The 19,424-nt window shown below is 41.6% G+C and overlaps 1 protein-coding gene across 1 annotated transcript in view; it reads right to left on the minus strand.

Annotated features, from left to right (window-relative positions):
• Tmem182 (transmembrane protein 182) overlaps positions 1 to 16,759 on the minus strand; it is a 40,271-nt gene extending 23,512 nt beyond the window's left edge. Inside the window, exons 1-3 of the mRNA XM_041656103.1 lie at positions 16,471 to 16,759; positions 16,168 to 16,267; positions 14,631 to 14,729 (exon numbers count right to left, since the gene is read on the minus strand). Of these exons, the coding sequence (XP_041512037.1) occupies positions 14,631 to 14,729; positions 16,168 to 16,267; positions 16,471 to 16,602 (331 nt within the window). The 5' untranslated portion in view covers positions 16,603 to 16,759. The remainder of the gene's footprint in view (positions 1 to 14,630; positions 14,730 to 16,167; positions 16,268 to 16,470) is intronic.
• Positions 16,760 to 19,424: the final 2,665 nt, after the last annotated feature.

A 19,424-nucleotide genomic window follows, 5' to 3' on the forward strand; every position in this document is an offset into this window, starting at 1 on the left:
CCTTATTATCCAATGTCCTATTGATCTATTTGATAAGTGCCTTGATTTATTACTTTCTTTAGTTCTATAAATGTGCATGCAATCCCCTTCTAGGGTATAACACAGTGTCCAGAACAAGCTGAATCTATGTTCTTCAGCCACTTTCATTCATTCTTGGAACAAAGTTACCTATTACCTAATCTTTTGGGAAGTAGAACTTGTTTGTGTTGGTATTGACTATGAAGCAAGTAACGGAAATGGAAGAAGTTAATAATTCAGCAACATCATTGGATGGAAAAATTTAATCCTTATTTCTTTGGTTTCCAAATGGCTGTTTCAAGTGCTACCTTAAGGCAACCAAGCCTCGTATGCAACACACAGAGGCACAGCAGGTGGGCTGGCATGAGCATTGCATGGAATGTTAGCTCCATGCTTTTTCCTTGTTCCCACTGCTCTACAAAATTATAATTGGAGCCGGGCGGTGGTGGCACACGCCTTTAATCCCAGCACTCGGGAGGCAGAGGCAGGCGGATCTCTGTGAGTTCGAGGCCAGCCTGGTCTACAAGAGCTAGTTCCCCAGGACAGGCACCAAAGCTACAGAGAAACCCTGTCTCGAAAAACCAAAAAAAAAAAAGAATTATAATTGGAAAGGAAACAGAGGTCTTTAATCCCACCCAGCACTTGGGAGGCAGAGGCAGACAGATCTTTGGGAGTTTGAGGCCAGCTTGGTGTACAGAGTAAGTTCCAGGACAGATGGGGCTCCACAAAGAAACCCTGTCTTGAAAAACAAATTATAAAAAAAAAAGCAAGAAAGTTTTAAAAATAAAAACTAAAACCTTGTTGTGGTGACTTTTCATACATTACCAGTGCTAACAGGCTTCTATAAGCAGATCAAATAAAGAAGAGCTTAAGTAACTGACTACTAAAAAAGTCAGACGGTGTCACTTTGACGTTTTTGCTTTCGGCATTTTTGCTAGTTTCACAGGGTCAAGTTCCTAATGTTGGCCCTGGAATCCCAGCAGTACTCATGTTTATTATGTTTTGTGAAACTACAATAGGACTTAGAGGCTCGAAGGCCATTCCTTATAAAAAGCACTAACTCTTCATTGGAGCCAAGTGACCCACAGTGGGCAGCAATGCTTTTCTGTCTCCACTTTGTGTCTGTCTCTTTTGCCCCCTTAGACTCCGAGGCAGAGTCCTGCGCACCTAGGTATATAGGCATGTTAGCCCCCTAATGAGCATGCATTAAGGATGCTAAACCTCTACCTTCAAGGCCAATACAAATAAGTTATTTCCAAAACTTGATGGTTCATTATAATCAACAGTTTCAATTGCCAGTTTTCTGATGTCCTGATCCAGATCATGGGCAGTATGCAGAGTCTCCAGTGATTGCCCTGAACCTGGAGACCAGGCATCTCCATCCTGCCTGGCTGGCTGGTTCTTTTCTTTGAGTAATTCTGTCCGACAGTCACTTAAATTGATAGAGAAATATCCTGTAACAAATCAAAACTCCTCACCAGGTAGCTGTGACTTTCTTACTGAAGCAAGCCACCCTCTGCCCCACCCTGGCATCACAATCAGGCAGACTGTTGTCTTACCAAGATGACCAGTTCTGCCAGCCCCTGACCCTCCCAACATCATCCTAGGACTTGGTTAGTCCTTCAGAAAGATGGGCTTCATCATGACTCTTCTGCTTTTCTCCTACACTGAGAAACTACCTTTCTGTCTTCATCATCTTCTCCATTGGCCTTTGGGGACTCGGTGGCTGTTGGTGGCTCATTAGAACTGCCAGAACTGGGTCTCTGGGCTAAGAGTCCAGTTAGAATAGTGGGCCTGACTAAGAGAAATACAAGTGGTAAGACATTTCACTAAACAGTCTTTGCTGTTGCCCACAAGATGCTAAGCTCCACGGTGCCCACTATCAGTTCCCTGGGCTGGTCCCTGCTCCTCACTCTGATTTCATCAATGGAACATCTTGGTGTTGTCCCTGCACTGACCTGTCCCTCTGTCCTCATTTTACAAAGAGCTTCCTCTTATTTTGAAGCTTTAAAGCTACCTCCATAGAGTGATTGCTAAATAGGCATTTCCTGCCTTCAACCCCAGACTCCAATCCCAAAGCTGACATAACAGTCATTTAACATGCTCAAATGCTTGCAAAGCCTGCCCAGCCTTCCTCATCTCCAGCACTTGTATCTCCACCTTCCTAGTTGCTAAGGACAAAAAAGAGTTATCATTCCATGTCCCTTCTGTCACACCCCACATCTAATCCATCAGGAAATCCTGCCAGCTGTCTCCGCACAATATAACCAACTAGAGAGACCTTCTGGCTCCAGGAAGATGAGTAAACACACTTGTTTCATTCTTTTGCCAAGCACAACTAAACAGCCTGGATATCACACATAAAATGAGTGTTAGAAAGACACACAAAGTTAGACAGCAGAAAACAAGCAGCTAGGGACCTTTGGATTCAAGGAGCAGCACAGTGATGGGTCACCAGGGCTTTCTCGTTGTCCTGTGTGTCCAAGAATTGGAATTAAGAAGGAGCACAGATAGGTGAAAACTGAAAAGACTAGACAATCAATTGTGCATCTCATCCAAAACAGGCCTTTGACTCTGGCCAAATGCGAGAGGAAAAGCAGAGAAGCTCAAGAAGCACTTCCACCAAACAGCATGGGAGAGAGGTTATCTTAGCTCATCCACTCAGTGTCGAAGTCTGGGCATTTATGCCCTCCAAATGGCAGTGAGACCACCCTGCATAATAACAGTGGAGAGCGTGTGGGGTGCCAGACTTCTCACCATCAGAAGCAGAGATGAAGCCGAACCTTTCCTCCCAGGATGGAGTTAGAGGAGGCTCCTGGAGAGACAGAGCATTCACCATTCTGCTCCCACTTTTCCCAAGCCCTACCCTTGTGTGTGAAGGCTATGGATGGCATTGTAATGTGGCTTAATCCAGCCTGGACAGCATCAGAGGAAGCAAATGTGAGCCCAGATCCTCACTATCTGTCATTGGAAAAAGGCACATACACATACAGCTGTCATAGGTTATGGAGGGAGACACTTAGAGCCAACTCCATGAGTAGTATCAAGAAAACCTGACTTAAGTTACAATTTTAAACAGGTCCATGATTATATAATAGCCCAATCACTAATTGATTCAGTTCCTACTTAAAACATCTTCAGTAAAGCGACGATCAGGGAAATTGCAACATTAATGAAAAGCAGAGTCCTCAGACACCAAAGCCACAGTGCAGAGGCTTGGTATCTGATGACGGCTTTGAAGCTGTTGTTATGGAAACACTTCAGGAACAAATTTGAAAATCCCCGAACCAAATAAAAACTGGAAGATACAATGAGCATTTTTAAATGAAAACTGAGTAATCTCAAATAACTGATACAAGAACAACTAACAAATGTGTTAAATATCAGGAAGAAGAGAGGAAAGGAAACACACTTTGAATGCAGAAACAGAAATCCTCCTATCTGCACTAGACTGGAGACAGACTTACAAAGATGATCAGAGACTAAAAGAGCTGTAGAATTATGACAAAATATGAAGGATGCATGGCTTCTGTGTCTCAAAGGTCAAATGAAACAAGACCAGGGTGAAAAAGACATCCAAAGAAATGATTGCTGAATGTTTCGAAGTCACCAGAAGATGTAAATGTATAGATCAAAGTAGCCAGGCTAAGCCCAAGCAGCATAAAGCCAAAGAGATTCACAGAGAAACTGTAACAGCAGCAGCAAATGTATCAAACTTCTGGCGCTTGGCAGGAGGCAAAGAAAAGCATACCCAAACGGTTAAGGAGGATAGCTCCTTACACAGTCAGAAAAATGGCAGCACCGAATTTATCACAGGTAAGAGGGCTTGGAGTACTGGGCATGTCCGTCAAACCCCGAAAGGTAAGAGCTGGGAACTTCAGACTTAACACCCAAAATGAGGAGAGCATTAGGCAATGAGAGAGACACCACAACACTATCAGATAACTAAAAATAGTAAAATCTGTCACCAGCAGAATTGCTTAAAAACACAAAGGGAATCTTCTAAATAAAAATAAAACAACAGTGCTCTACCAAAAAAAAAAAAGACCAATCATAAAAATATGAACAAGTACAATACCTATTATTTCTCCTCTTGAGAAATAATTTTTGAGACAGGGTTTCTCTGTAGCTTTTTGGTTCCTGTCCTGGAACTAGCTCTTGTAGACCAGGCTGGCCTCGAACTCACAGAGATCCGCCTGCCTCTGCCTCCCGAGTGCTGGGATTAAAGGCGTGCGCCACCACCGCCTGGCGATAAATAATTTTTAAAGTAACTTATTGCCTGTAACTCTTAATATATGTGAAACTTGAGAGACAACTGTCATTGACATCTATGGCAACGTATTTCTTTTAGATATTGAGTAGTGACCTTTAAGGTATACAAACAGGTCAATTGAAAGCCACCATGGGCCAAAACAAAGCTCAGTAGTTAGGAATGTTTGCTGTTCCTCCTGAAAATCCAAGTTTAGTTCCCAGCCCCTTTGTTGAGTTGGTCACAACCACCTGTAAATTTAGCTCCATGGGATCCTACTTCCTTTTCTTGTCTCTTCAAGGGTGCAAACACATGTATATGTGGCATATTTACAATGCATACACATAAATAAAAAGAAAGTTTAATACTACTATAAATAAGTCTACAGTAAATGTCTGTGTTGGGGTTCTGGGATATAGGACTTTAGTCCAGAGCACAAGGAGTTTACAGAACTGTAAAACAACTATGTCACACCGTAATGATGGTGTGTGTTATAGTACATTTGCTCAACCTCACAGAATACATAAATGTAAAAGGTAAACCTTAGTGAAAATTATAGGTTTTAATTACTAATGACGTAAATATTGTAAAAGGAGATACTGTGTAAATGAAAAAAGAGAAATTCTGTACTTTCGACTCATTTTTCTACAATTATGAAACCACTCTACAGCATTCCTAACAAAGAGAGCTGAAACAATTGTTTACACTCTGTCAAATAATCAGCCCCACATAGCACCCAGACATCAGCTCAAAATATATTATGACTTAATTGCAAGTTTGAAAATATTCTACTATTAAAAGAAAACACGAAGTTCTTCAAGACCTAAAGACTAGGGAACAGCCCTTAAACATTGACACAAGAAGCATGGTCTTTGCAATTAAATCAATAAGATAAGCTTCATCACAATCTATCACTTTTATAGATGTTCCTATAAATCCCATTAAAACAATGGAAAATATTTATAAAGTCTATATAATAATTCATATTTAAGACAATAAAAATAGTTCCAACATCCAATGGCAAAAGGCAAATAATCCAGCTGGAAATGGGGAAAAACACAGAGACAGCTTACTACTGAGGACTTGTGGGCAGTGAATTCCAGAATATGGAACACTGGGCACACGACAGTTAGGGACAGAAAGGATTCTGTGGCTATTAGAATGTTCAAAGTCAAAACTAGTGACAACGTGTTGATGGGCATGTAGATACCCGTTTCACCCCATACTGCTTCTGAGCTTGTGAAATGGTACAGCTGTACAGGCAAAGAGTTTGGTAGCTTCTGAGACACCTGAACACTCACCAGCTGTGGTGTGCACCTGAGATCATGGCACTGGAGAGGCTGGGACAAAATAATATTGAGTTTGAGGCCAGCCTGGACAGTATTCTGAATCTCTATAGTCAAAACAAAATTATATATATAAACTTTCACTTACTTCGTGGTCATTGTACTACTAGGTTAAAAGTGTTCATGTGTGCAAAATAATACACATTCTTTTTAATCACCCAAACTCTAAATATCTCAAATGCCTTGAAGTTGGGTATTGAATAAACAAAGTACTTAGCAACCAAAAGTAGTGAACTATTGATGCATGCAATAACTGGAGGAATGTCAAGGGCATGAGCATTAAATAAATGAAGCAAGTTTAAGGTTATATACTATATCACTCCCTTTAATAATACTGAACTGATAAAACATAGTGATATAGCACATTAGCATTAGGGAAAGCTAAGGGCTGGGATGGCGAAAGATAGAAGACTGAAGGAGTTCAGGGTGAAGAAACTCATAAAGACTCCCTGATCCTGCCTGGGGATTGTGGGTGGTGATCACACCATGCACATCTACTTGTGTGATAAATATTGATAGGGACACACCAAGTCTACCTATCTATGTCAGTTTCCTGGACTGGATTTGCACTATTCCAGCAGAAGATGCTGATGAAGAAGGAAGTCAAGTTGAAAGAAAGAGGCAGCCTCTGTGTTATCCTCAGGATCACCTGTGGGAGCTTAGACTCTGTAAAATGTGCACCGATATGCTTATCATAGAAAAAGACACAATGCTTAGAATTTGATCTAAAATAGTACTGTGCCCATTTGAGTAAGAGAGGCCTCCACAGGCTCATGTTGGAATGCTTGGTCCGCAGTTGGGGGAACTGTTTGGGAAGGATTAAGAGGTGTGGCCTTTGGAAGGAGGTGTGCCACTAGGGGTGGGCTTTGAGGTTTTCAAAAGACTCAGGGTGGGTCTGAGTTAAGTCTCTCTGCCTCCAATCTGCATACAAGACATTAATTAGCTTTCAGTTGTTCCTGCGGCTACACTTTTGCTCTGTCGTCATGGACTCTAACCCTGTGAAACCATAAGCCCCAAATTAAACACTTGCTTTTATAAGTAGCCTTGCTCATGGTATTTTTATCACAGCAATAGAAAAGTAACTAGGACAAGTACAGTGGATTCTTCCTAGAGAGGGAACAAATACAATGAGTATTGAGCCTGGGCAATAGCAGCCTATATATACTATTTCTTTGTAAATATCTGAAGATATCCTATAATAAAATAGTGGCATACACCTGCAATCCCAACACTGCACAGATGGAAGGAGGGAGATGAGGAGTTCAAGGTCATTCTCAGCTTCATAGGGAGTTTGAGGCCCACCTGAGCTACATGAAACTCTAAAAATAACATAATTAAATTCTAAAATATAACCAAGACCCATCATCATAGACTGACATTTTAAGTTACATAGCTTTTCAGACACACATAGGTTTTTGATGTTGTTCATGATGATGTTTTATTTGGCTTCGTTTTCTTCTTATGAGATGTTCATTTAACAGAAGTATTTAATGTTTGTTAAATAATCAACATAGGACTCTACAAGAATTAGGCATATGTTCACATCTTAATATTCTGTCCCTAGTGTTATAAAATATAGAAAACTTCCTAACTAGAGCCCTGACTTCAGCTACATCTTTCAACTGTTTATAGAACTGCAAAGTCCTTGTAAGTCAGATCTATGCTTTCACTCCTTCTTCTGAAGCAAGCATCCTCTCTATGCCCACTCTCCCACTCCACCCAGCATTGGTCTCTCTATGATGCCCTCACTCACTCCCATCCAGCTGGCTCTATCTTGTTCTCTGTGCATCAGGCACACTGTTCCCTGGGTCCTGTTTCTCCTTTCTGAAATGCATTTTTCTGGCTACAGGCCATTCATGGGCTTTCTTCCCATCTCCGCACAGAGATAACTTTCTCAGAAGCTTTCTCCTGACTACACCTCCCCACACTAGAATGATAAATATTTCTTTTGTTCTTGTTGCTTTGCTCCAAAACCACCAGAACCTACACAAAAAATGTCTGGCACATAATAACATGTGCTCAACAAACATTTGTTGAATGAATTTCAACCAATATTACCAGATAAAGAAAGCCAAATTTTAGCCAGGACACAGGGCATGCTGTTAAAAGATGAAGCTACTAGCAGAATGGCGATCGTGATGACAAGAAAAATTTACTCTATCTGAAAACTCTACCAAATGCCTGATGTGGACACACACATGTGAGACACAGGACAGGAAACATTCCACTAGGGAGAAGCCACGATGAGTGCCTCTGTGGTGTCCTATTCCGTGAATTCCGAACAGGGGCAGCGTCACAGGAAGAACTGACATTTATTGAATAATGATATGGCCAACTGTTTTGCTAAGTACTTAAGCTAGCATCTCTATTTAATTTACTCACAGCTGCATGAAGTGGTTTCTATTTTTACGGCCGTTTGACAAACCAGTTTGTAAAAGAAACTGCTGTAGCTCTTAGTTCAAGCATGGGGCCAGAGACTGGGCATTGGTTAGAAGCTGGTCTTGTAACTCCCACGGAAGCTGGCCACATGCCAGTTCCTATGTGACACTCTCTCTGTACAGCCTGTATCTAGTCCTCAAAGGAGGCAATTAGGCCATGAGACATTTCAGCCGCCCAACAGAACCTATTCCAGCCGAGCCCTCCCTTTCCTATTGCTTAGAAACTGTCCACCCCAATCACCTCCACAACCATTTACGTCCATCAGAGCTCTGTTCTGGATAATTCTACTTTGGTTTTTAGTTTCTAATTTAGCTTTGCCTTATAGATACATTTATGAGGGCAAAAATTTCAGGCTTATCCTGAAGCATTCAGAATAGTGCAAGGGATACTATAGACACTTAGTAATTAAAAAAAAAATGTTCCAGTTAATACTTTGATACTGGCTTCAAAGAAAAGGCTTCAAACTGGAAGCCAAAGCAATGATATTTAAAGACAAGAGGCCTAGGCAAGCTCCCTGTTCCCCTTGGGGCTGCATATTGTGATGAAGGAAGACAAAAGGGGAGTAGCCATTACCATGTGGTGGTGGGCTGGGGACTGTGTGCAACCAGGCAGCATGCAGATAGGATGCGCAAAGGATTCAACCTTGGATCAAAATATTTAGGAAAGAAGCAATAATTTTAAGAAAATATGAATAAGAACAAAATTATAAATGTCCAGTGTAGACACAAAACAATCTAGTCATTCTTTCCAGACAACACAGCATAGCGCCTACTGATAAAGCTGTCATATCCATCAGAACTATAAGTCACTAGGAAATCATTTAAAGAATATGGAATGATGTACTCATTTCTTTGGGAAAAAAAGACATGATTTTATATAAAGGACATGAGTAGCCATGAATGTTGATGTTCATGGGATTGATTGGTCCTGGAACCAATGTTCCTACTTTATTGAGGAACAAGTATGATTCCAAAAAGCTTATGTCTTGGGCTGGAAGTTTTGGGAACGGATGCGTAAGAGTCCCCAGTGATCTTGTCAGGGGACATTTTGTGTGTGTGTGCCAACCCCATCTCCATTGCCCAGGATACTTGTCAATATCTAGAGACAATTTGTAATAGTCACAAGTGAGGGGGTCCCTACTGGAATCTAGTAGGTGGAAGTCAGGCTTCCCATTATAGACCATTGAGCAAGGTGCCGGATAGTCCCCAGAGCAAAAAATCAGCCAGGCCACAATGCAAAGATGCCAAGATTGAAAAACCCAACTGTGCCGCTCATCTTGAGAAGGGGATTCCACTTGTGAGTGCTGCAGCCATTTCTGCAGATACATATAGAGCCTGGAGCCTGTCCTCCCGAAAGAAAGCCACACTACACTGCTGTGACTCCAGTCTTATCTCCCAAAAGCAACCTCCCAGTCCAAGGAACTCATGAATAAACCACAGATAATACAAAATAGCTTCCTCTCAGAGAATAATTTTTAACTACAAATTTGATGCTGGGTCATGGATGTGCAGAACTGATGCTATCTTCAAGGATGGGTAGTGGAGAAGCTCAGTGTGGCGTTGTAGGGGTGGTACTCACACCAGAACCACTGGGAGCCTATGTTTGGGGCAGGGCGCGGGGCTTACACCGAAAGACCACTGTTAATCAGGTACTGCAGAAACCCTTGAAATATATGATGAATCTGTGATCATGGCTGTGTGGGGCCAGATGCTTTTATGCATAGTAGAAAATCAAGTTGACATTAACATATTTCCAAATACTATGGTCTTGGCCTTATGGGAGAAACCTGACTAGATACACTTTCTATTCTATGCAGTACAGATCTTTTTCTACTTAGCTAAGTCTGAAGTGTTTAAAATACTTAAGTTTAGGAAATTATCCGTATTTGACATCTATGAACATGCAGAAAATTAATAAATAAACACTCCAGAAAGTGGACCTACAAGTGGAGGATGGAAGATACATCCTGATGAGAGAGTTAGATCCCAAGGATTTGCCACTGTGTCTCCTAAATACTTGAAGCATTTACCTTATTCATATCTCGAATTCATTCCTGTGCTAGATCAAAGAGCCAAATGCCAGGATGTTTATTTCTAAATAGCATTCTGTTGCGTGCTGTGCAGTAAAGTGAGTTTGTGTGTGTGTGTGGTTGCTTTTGTAAAGTCCCTCGGTCATCCTGTTCTTGTGGTGGCTATTCCAAGTCGCAGTGTTAGCTAACTGCAGGGCTCTCAACTTTCCCACTGCACATCCCCTACCAATCCCTGGGAGCCTCGGCATTCCCAGCACTCTGTGGCCCCACCCTTTTATGAGGGGCAAGGCTTCTTAAACTGTCCCTTGGGAGAAGAAAAAGGAAGGGCAAGCACAGAGTGGGACTTGGCTCTCAGGTGGATTAGGAGGTGATAAAATGTACAGGAACTGGAAATGAGTTCCCCAGAGGGGGTGAGAAGGTCAATACCAGAAAAAGAGCCTCAAGTTCAGTCCCAGAATGGGCAACGAGCCAGCATGCACTGTAGAGCAGAGGTCTGGGCATCCAGGGTGGAACCAGCAGGGCAGGCAGGTTGACGGGAAGAAGGGCTCAGAAACAGCAGTCTTGATGGGCATCTACAGCAGAACCCTTGGTGGAAAGGGGCTGCTATGGTCACTAGAGCAACTGCATTATTAGCTCCTGATCCAGTTCTTTCCTGTGCCTCTTGCCCCCCTTTCATTCTGATTTCTTCATTAAGGATCATGCCCCTTTGCTCGCCCCACTTGCTGGCCCCTCGAACAAGGCACTGCACTGACTGCAAATGTGTCTGCAATTCTGATGTCCCCTCATTTTCTCTTGTTTGTCCTTTTTGCTTCTTGCCCTATGTACAACTTAAACATCCTGCCTGTGATTATTTTCTGAAAGATTGCTCATAATATCAGAACTCTCTCCAGGCCTTTCTCACCACTAACTGCTGTGCTAATCAATACATTTTAGGAACGGACTTGGTATTTCGAGCTACTTACTTCCAAATGGTTCCACCACCAACTCAAATAACATCTTATCTCAAACTGAGGACACCTCTTCCACTTCTAAACATGCCCCCTTTTCTCAGTCCTCGTGTTCTGTCCCTATCACAGTTCCTTAATTGAAGTCATTTGGTGTTCAGTACTAGTGGGCAGGCACCTGGCCACACAACCTAACAGCAGAAACAAAGAAAACCTGTTTCCATATTTTGATCCACCACTCAAAGACCTGGAACTATAATCTGAAGAATTACTAAAATGATGATAAACTTTACAGACATATAACTGTTTTTCATCTACAGGCAGCAGCAAATGCTTACATTTTTGAGAAATCACTAGGTAAAAATGGGCTGGAGAGATGGCTCAGCAGTTGAGAGCTCTGACTGTTATTGCAGAGATCCTGTCTTCACTTGATATGCCATGCTTTGTTGACTCTCGTGGGAGGCCTTACCCCCCTCTGAAAGGAGAAAGAGGACTGGATGGGAGGGGGTAGAAGGGAAATGGGGGAAGGGAACGGGAGGAGAAGAGGGAGGGGAAACTGTGGTTGATATGTAAAATAATAAATAAATAGAAACCACAGGGTATACAGATAGACAGACACAGAAAGAGAGAATAAAAACAGAGGAGAAGGAGGGAAGACAGGAAAGAAGGAAGGGACTAAAGGAGGGAGGGACAGAGAGAGATGAGATGGAAGGAGAGGAGGGAGAGATGGGAAGGAAGGAGGTAGGAAAGGGAGCCCATGTGTAGCCCTGTGGCAGTGTGTGAGCCTAGAATATATACAGCTCCAGCAACAACGAAAAAGAAGAAAACCAAGTCTGTTATTCAGTTTTAATTTTTTTCACCTGAAAAGAAAGTGGTTTATTACTGAAAGTATTTGATCAATTCATCTATGATTGTACACACTAGGAATATGCTCTACCACCGAGCCGAGCCGCCAACTTCTAAATGTGAGTTTGATATAGAGTAATAATTCTCCACAAAATTATAAGCATTTCCCAGCTATGAAGCATTGATTTCTAGAGACATCAATATGAACAAAAATGAAAATAGAAAATAAAGTAGACTACTCTGCTCTGTGCTAGTGTGGAGCTAGAAGAAGCAGAGGGAAGTGATGACACCAAGCATAATAACAAACTCTTAGCTATGGGGAGGGGTGCCGGAGACTACGGGGACACCAATGTAGGGAAATAACAATACAATCAGAACTGAATCATCACCAGATGATACAAATAAGTGAACCAGGATGACTGTAAGCATGAAACAGCCAGAAAACCTAAACCTTGGCAGATCTCCAACAGGCTATTAAATGGACTTCGAAATTCACGAGCCTGTTTCAAACACTGAGAATTAAGCCAACCTCACTAAGCGTGGGCAATTGTTCTGTTACATAAATTTGAGAATGAATGATTCTCAGACTATGTCTTTGAGAGCTAAAAAGTATTTAAAGGAAACACTGAATTAGAGCCAAATGTATACACAGGTTCAGGTCAGAGGAAGAAGAAGCAAGCACACATTCTTACTGCTGCTCATTTGATTCTCTTTTTGTCCCTCTGAGATGGGGACTGGCTGTGTCAATCAGACTAGTCTAGAGTTCCTCTGCCTCCCGAGTACAGAGGAGTGCTACCAAACGCAGTCTCATGGCTCATCACCCTAAGCAGCTGTGCTTACCACTGTGGTTCTATCTAACTGCAGCGAAACAGAAGTCAGAGACGTAGGTCTTGGTGTTGGTTCCGCCAACGGCCTGCTGTGCGAGCATGCGCCGCACACACAAGGCAACACTGACCAAGTGTCCTTCCAAAAGCTCGGGTGAGTGGAAACTCATATTAACAATTTTCCAGGCCATGATGTTTCAAATTTTATAAACAATACCTCCTTCAATTTACTGAAAATGACTGTAATACCTGGTAATTCTGAAGCTACATAGAGCTGCCTACAAAATAGCTGTGGGGTCTGGGGAAGACAAGTCTCATCAACTAGGAAACACAAACACAAAAGTCAGGTTGGCTGCTGTTCAGGAAATCTAAGCCATTCTCTTGTTCATCATTACGAGAAGAAATGAAACGTATATCTTTTTTTTTTTTTTTTTGGTTTTTTGAGACAGGGTTTCTCTGTGGTTTTGGAGCCTATCCTGGAACTAGCTCTTGTAGACCAGGCTGGTCTCGAACTCACAGAGATCCGCCTGCCTCTGCCTCCCGAGTGCTGGGATTAAAGGCGTGCGCCACCACCGCCCGGCTTGAAACGTATATCTTATTTCTGTTCTAGAACATATCATTGTTCAACTTAGCCATTCTTACTCAGTGTTCAATAAATTTGCTTAAAGTGGATACAGAGTTACATATGGATGCCAAGCAAGAGTTTGGTGATTTTTTTAAAAGTTGGATATAATTTTGTCACTGGATCCAAATTACTGGCACAATAATTACACGTGGTGCTACATAATAATTCTAAGCATAATTGCAGTGGGATTTCCATGACATGCATTTACTCTCCATCTCCAGCCTAATTATTTTGTACATATGATGATACTTTATCCTTCTATTCTCCAGTATGTCCTTAAGGTTCATAAGTTTTGAATAGATGGTGTCTGTAATGCCTCTCTCACTGAACGATCTTAACCTGTTAATGATAATGATGATACTCATAATAATGTAATGACCCTAAGTTATTTTAAGTTATATTAAGGATATATATATATATATATATATATATATATATATATATCTCCTTCCTCAAGTTGTGAGCTGTAAATACTCAGAAAAGCAATATGCCCCTACCAACCATGCCCACACATCTTATTCTTGTCAGTCAATAAATGATACAGCATAGCAAGTATTTAAATAGCAGTTGAATATTTATTGGTTATTATAAAAAATATAGACATGGCCTAAAGTATAAAGACTGAAGTGACCAGGTTATAAGCAAATTATATACCACACTATATGTGAGATTTCAATACCTTAGGAATTAGATTTCTATGGGAGTTTCTGGAACCAATCCACCAAGCATACAGGAAGAGATAGATATGTAATTGGTTCTGCTCTATAGAACTGTGGTTAATATTATTTAATACAAAACATTACACAAATTAGGATTCCTTTTCAGAACAGTACATTTGACACTTCCAAGTACTGATAGTTGGTACCCATCCTTCATTTGATTATCAAAAACAATGTTTTTAATATGATTTCCAGTTAATTCTGTTGATGGTCAAACATTCCCAACAGAATTAAGTCACTTTCTATGAACAAGGTAGTATAATCACATTTCAACAATTACAACAATTACAGAAGAAAATTTAAGTAGGATGTATACTAAAATACCTATGTAGCAAGCAGCTCTTCCTGGTAAACATCACTGTCTTCCAGTTCAAAACCACATTTTAAATGATTAGCCTGAATCTTGAGTGAACCACAATAGCTCCAATTTTAAATCAAAGCTGTATTCTAATTAAATGTACAAATGGTGTGTTAAAATATTAATGCTTTATATTTAGCAAGTTAATATCAGATGACGCATTATAATCACAGATGTCATATTATTTTTAATTGTTTGTAAAACTTTTGCAGCCAGGGCTCAGGGATACTTACTAATAGCAGAATCGTAGGAGGTAGAGTTGTGCTCACCCCTCATGAAGGGGTACGGAGACAGGTACGCGTGTGTGCAGTTCTTGGATGGCGGCTGATTGGCTAGGGAGAAAGGCACAGGAATGTTGTCCATTACTGAAGATTCAGAGATGACTCATGCCTAATGGAATGGGAACCCAGGAACCAGGGACACAGAAGCAAAAGAAAACTGCTACCTACCGACAAGCCCAGAGAGCTGCCAGAGACGCACACTCTGCTGGAAAGCATGGGGAACTTGGAAGGAGGGTTTTCAAAAACAACTAGAATTCAATGGGAGGAACACGAGTTCCCACGAGACCTAGACTACAGGCAAAGTGCTGTATCTGTTTTCACAGATTCTTCCTACCAACACGATGCCTGGCACACAGGAGATATTAAAACACGGTTGTCTCAGAAATGTAGTAAAGTTAGGTTTGACCTTGACTAGTTCAGACGAACAGACAATCTCCTCTACACCCCCAATGTTAGGGAAACGATACAAATGAGGGAACATTAAAATTAAGAATTCAAACAAAATATCCGCATTTGCGGAAACCACAAGAATCACTTTTAAAGCCTATGAAAGCGTCAATTGTTCCATGTGTATTTAGATTTCAAAGTCTGAGTCTGTATTCTAACAGGGGTCAAGATGACAGACTATCTAAGAAAGGTATGAAGTCACGGGAGACCTAAACAATCTGGTGACAAGTTGCAGGACACAAAAAGAGCAAGGGGGGTGACAGGAGGATTCGAAAATAAGACAATAATCTCAATCCTCCCTAGGCTTTAGGCTGACTTTAGGCTGACTAGTTCTTTCATTTAGAAGATAATAAAGAGGCTGCTAGTTATAGCCAATGAATTGTTTCTCGAAGATAAATACAGCAGAAGAAGCACAGTTCAAGAAAAGCACCATACTCTTCAAGTTCCTGGACTTCAAACGGGAACTTTACATTTCCCTAGAAGAACACAGACATAAAAGGAAAGCATTTCTTGATATTGCCTACAAACTTGGGTGAAGCCCAACTAAGGCGGCTTTCATCTGCTACCACTGGTAATTAAGTTTCATTATAAAAAAATAGATTAAAAAAACTTTTAAGCTATGAATATAAAATAATACCTCTATTTCTGGGCTTTTGTATTTGAAATTTCAGTTTATAGCCAAATGAGTTTCCAAAACACTGATTTGAAACATACCAATAATAGACACTTGAAAAGAAACTACCATGGACAAAATCTGCTTTTTTTTTTTAAATTAGAGGCAGTATATGTTAAATATGGGCAGAGAAACAGCAGGCACTCCTGTTTTATTATATGTATTCAGACTCTTCCTTTTATGAAGGAAGAGAAGTTATCGCTAGAGACATTTCTCCTGTAAAGGATTCTGTTCGTGACCCTTTTGGTGACATCGTACAGTGACTGCACACTTAGGAATCCAATGCACTTGAATGGGACAGGTACTAAATAAGAAGTTGCTTGCTTTTGTCTCAGATAAAGGGGGTAGAACAAGGCTGGCTGCACTTACTGTACCAGAACTTCCAGATGTTGGAGTTGTTCTCTTCCACGATGCCACTGAACCAGCACCTCCAGAAGAATCCTTCGTGGTGAAAAGTGATGTTCTCTATCTACACAGAAAACAAGTGTCCTGCAGTCAACCCCAAGAGTATAATCAAGTCTGCTGTGCCTTAATATCTGTGATCTCCAATAATGATGACCACTAGATCCCTACAGAGCTCCCTATGAAGAAATAGATACCCCACCCCCGACTTCTCTTCAAGACAGTGCCCAAGGCTGCCCTCAATGGAGAAATTTTGAAGAAGAAACGCACATTCTGTTCACCTGAACACCTGCCCACTTCAGTCGCGAGAAGCCAATAATCCGATCCAAAAGCGACCAAAAACAGCAAAACCCCCAAGGCTCCGAAGAGGGCCCCAAAGAAAATGGCAACATTTAGTCTCATTTTCCAATTGACTAGTTTCCTTTCAAATAAAAGAACAAATTGTAAATAGTCAACTTCTCAATAACAACAGCAAAGAAAGAATGCCACTCTTGAGTCGGCAAGACCTCAGGAGTAGGTCCTCGCTCGAGCTGTGGAGGCTTCTCATTTCCACCCTGTCCCTTTGCTCTCCCTGGAGGGGCTCCAACCCAGCAGCTGAGAATGGCTGGCTATTTTAAGATACTGATTGAGAAGCTTTCTTCTCCCGTGGGGATCAAAAAATAGCTGACCTTCCCCTGACTATAAAGAGACTAACCAGGCTGGAGCAGGCTGGGATTATCATCCTCGCTGTTGGGTAATCCATACAAGTGGAGAGAACAAGGAACCACAAGGAAGCCATTGGGTTCTGGCCTCCTCTTGAGTGTCTGAACAGGTCCCTCCTAGTCTAAAATGGGCACCACAACCTCGAGAAACGTGAGAGGCCGCTGAAAATGTTGATCACCACTCCCAGGAGCCACAAAGAGCTCTCAAAAACAATGGGATTTGTAATTTATTTCTTAATTACTTGTGGACATCCAGGGAAGAGGAAACCTAGGCTTGGTTTAGGTTCATAACTCATCTGTTCAAATGGCATCAAAAAATCATTTATAGGCATGGCAGCAGAACTGAAAGAATAACAATTAATGATAATAAGCATCCTTTCATTATTTCTTTCACCCTTAAACCATAGTCTCTTCACCCATCCCAGTCTTGTTTTTTCTAAGCCAGTGACTTGTTCCTTTAAGCATCCTTAGATCATGACTGCTTCAAATATCTGCTTTGATTTTTTTCTACACTTTACACGCATCCAGTTGAAGTGTGACCAAGTAAACATAAACACAGACACTGCAGTTGCTGCCTGATCTGTCAATATGCTCCCTTAGCCAGGTGGGGTCATGTGACCACAGGGATCCTTGCATGACAGGAAGGAAACTCTCTCTCCTTGCTGAAGGATTATGCATGCTGTCCCAATGGCTGAGAGCTCATATGTACAAGTGCCCCCCAGTGTGTCCACAGACACTGTCTCCTTGCATTCAGTCACCCACCACCTCCGGCTCTTACAGTCTTCCTACTGGCCTACTGGTTTCTTCCTCAGTGATCCCCGAGCTTTGGGAGGAGGGGTTTGTGATACAGATATTCCCTTTAGGGTCGAACACTGCTGTCACTCTCAGCGCTGAAACTGGTTGTGGGTCTCTGTGTTTGCGGCCATTTACTGCAAGAAGCAGCTTCCCTGATGCGGTTTGAGAGCTATATGCTCATCTATTCATATAGAAATAAGAATCGAGAGGGTAGTTCCTTGCATTTTGTAACAGCAGTATGCTCACTCTAGGGCCCATGAGCTCCCTAGCCATGGGTTCTTGGCCAGGTTTGTAACAACAGCTGGCATGGCTTCCTGCTGGCCTATGGGCCCAAGCAGAAAGCAGCTATTGTTACTCCTTACTGTGAACTCTACAAACTACAGCAATTACTAGCCTGGCAGGATATGTCAATGGCTACAGTAGTGGCACAGTTAAGGCATCTTGTGCAATACCCTCCTCTTCTCCATTGTGGTAGAATAGGCACTGGAGCCTAAAAACTGAAGTTACTATTTGATGCAAATCAGTTTGCAGAGAAAGACAGTTTGTCCCCTGGGCTTCATTTAAAGAAAGGAGTATGCATGAGAAAGCCATCAGAATACAAGGGGAAGAGGGAAGTGCCCTGGAAAGGTCCTGGAAGGACTGCATGCCTCATGCTCCAATGTTTCTCTGGGTTCCTGTGTTCACATTCTCTGCTCCCCTTCTCTGGCGTGCTTTTTACTTTTTAATAGACGGTGTGTATTTCTAACCATGTGTCCACAGTGAAGTCCTTCACCTGGAGTCAGGTGTCCTCTGAACTCAGTGTGAGCATCATTTCCCTTTTTCTTTCTTAATCTTTCTCAAACACCAGCTTAAGGCTTCAGACTGCTTTGGGCTTTCTTGCAATTTCTCCATGCCTATCTTAAAAGGGTTTTTCTCTACACCCAGCCCCGCTCCAGAAGATGCCGAAAACTTCAGCTTGCTTGTTTTAGTGTTTTCCTCTGAAATTTTAATTAAATTGTCCTTGACTATTTCTCTGATTAAATTTTAAAATTCTTTTATTAATGGGACTAAGAACTTGCAAGGAGACCTTGGTTTCCCCTGCCCTACTCCGACCACATCATATGCATTTTAAGTACTCTTCACTGATTGTTATGATAAAACAACAACAAATAAACTTTTCAGAGGCAAACCCCTGGCTCTGGTTTTGTCTTGCTGCATCTCTAACACCAGGCATGAATCTGGAAGGGATCGCTCAGCAATTCCTTAACTGTCAATCTTGCTGATATTGACTAGCCTTGACTTGAGCACTGCCATCTGCTGGTCATCAGTGAATATTGCAGCCTATTGCTTGCTGGGATCAGGGGAGATTTTTACATTTGAACACAACTCCAGCAAGGGTCCTAGACATCCACTTCAGTAATTCATACTATTCTCCGTCGAATTGAGGGTTATTCCAATAGCTCACCCATTCCTGGCACTGGATTTTTTTTATTTGTTAGCCTGTTGTGTGTGGTAAGGGAACTGTTGCCCTTTTATAAGGTAATTTTATTTAAACTCTTTCTATATTTATGTTTATTTTAGGAAGCTTCTAAAGTCATAATGTCTTCTTTGAAAGATCTTTAGTGTTAGTTGTCCCTCTCTCTATTCCATCCTCTACCCTGCTCTCCCTTACCCAGTTTAACACCTCCAGCTCCATTATTCCCCTTTAACTATTTATATGCTATGCACTAGCTCCCCTTCCCTGCATAC

This window comes from Microtus oregoni, unplaced genomic scaffold (genome assembly GCF_018167655.1).
Source record: "Microtus oregoni isolate MIOR12 unplaced genomic scaffold, Mior012 000007F_ref0000211, whole genome shotgun sequence".
NCBI lineage: Eukaryota > Metazoa > Chordata > Mammalia > Rodentia > Cricetidae > Microtus > Microtus oregoni.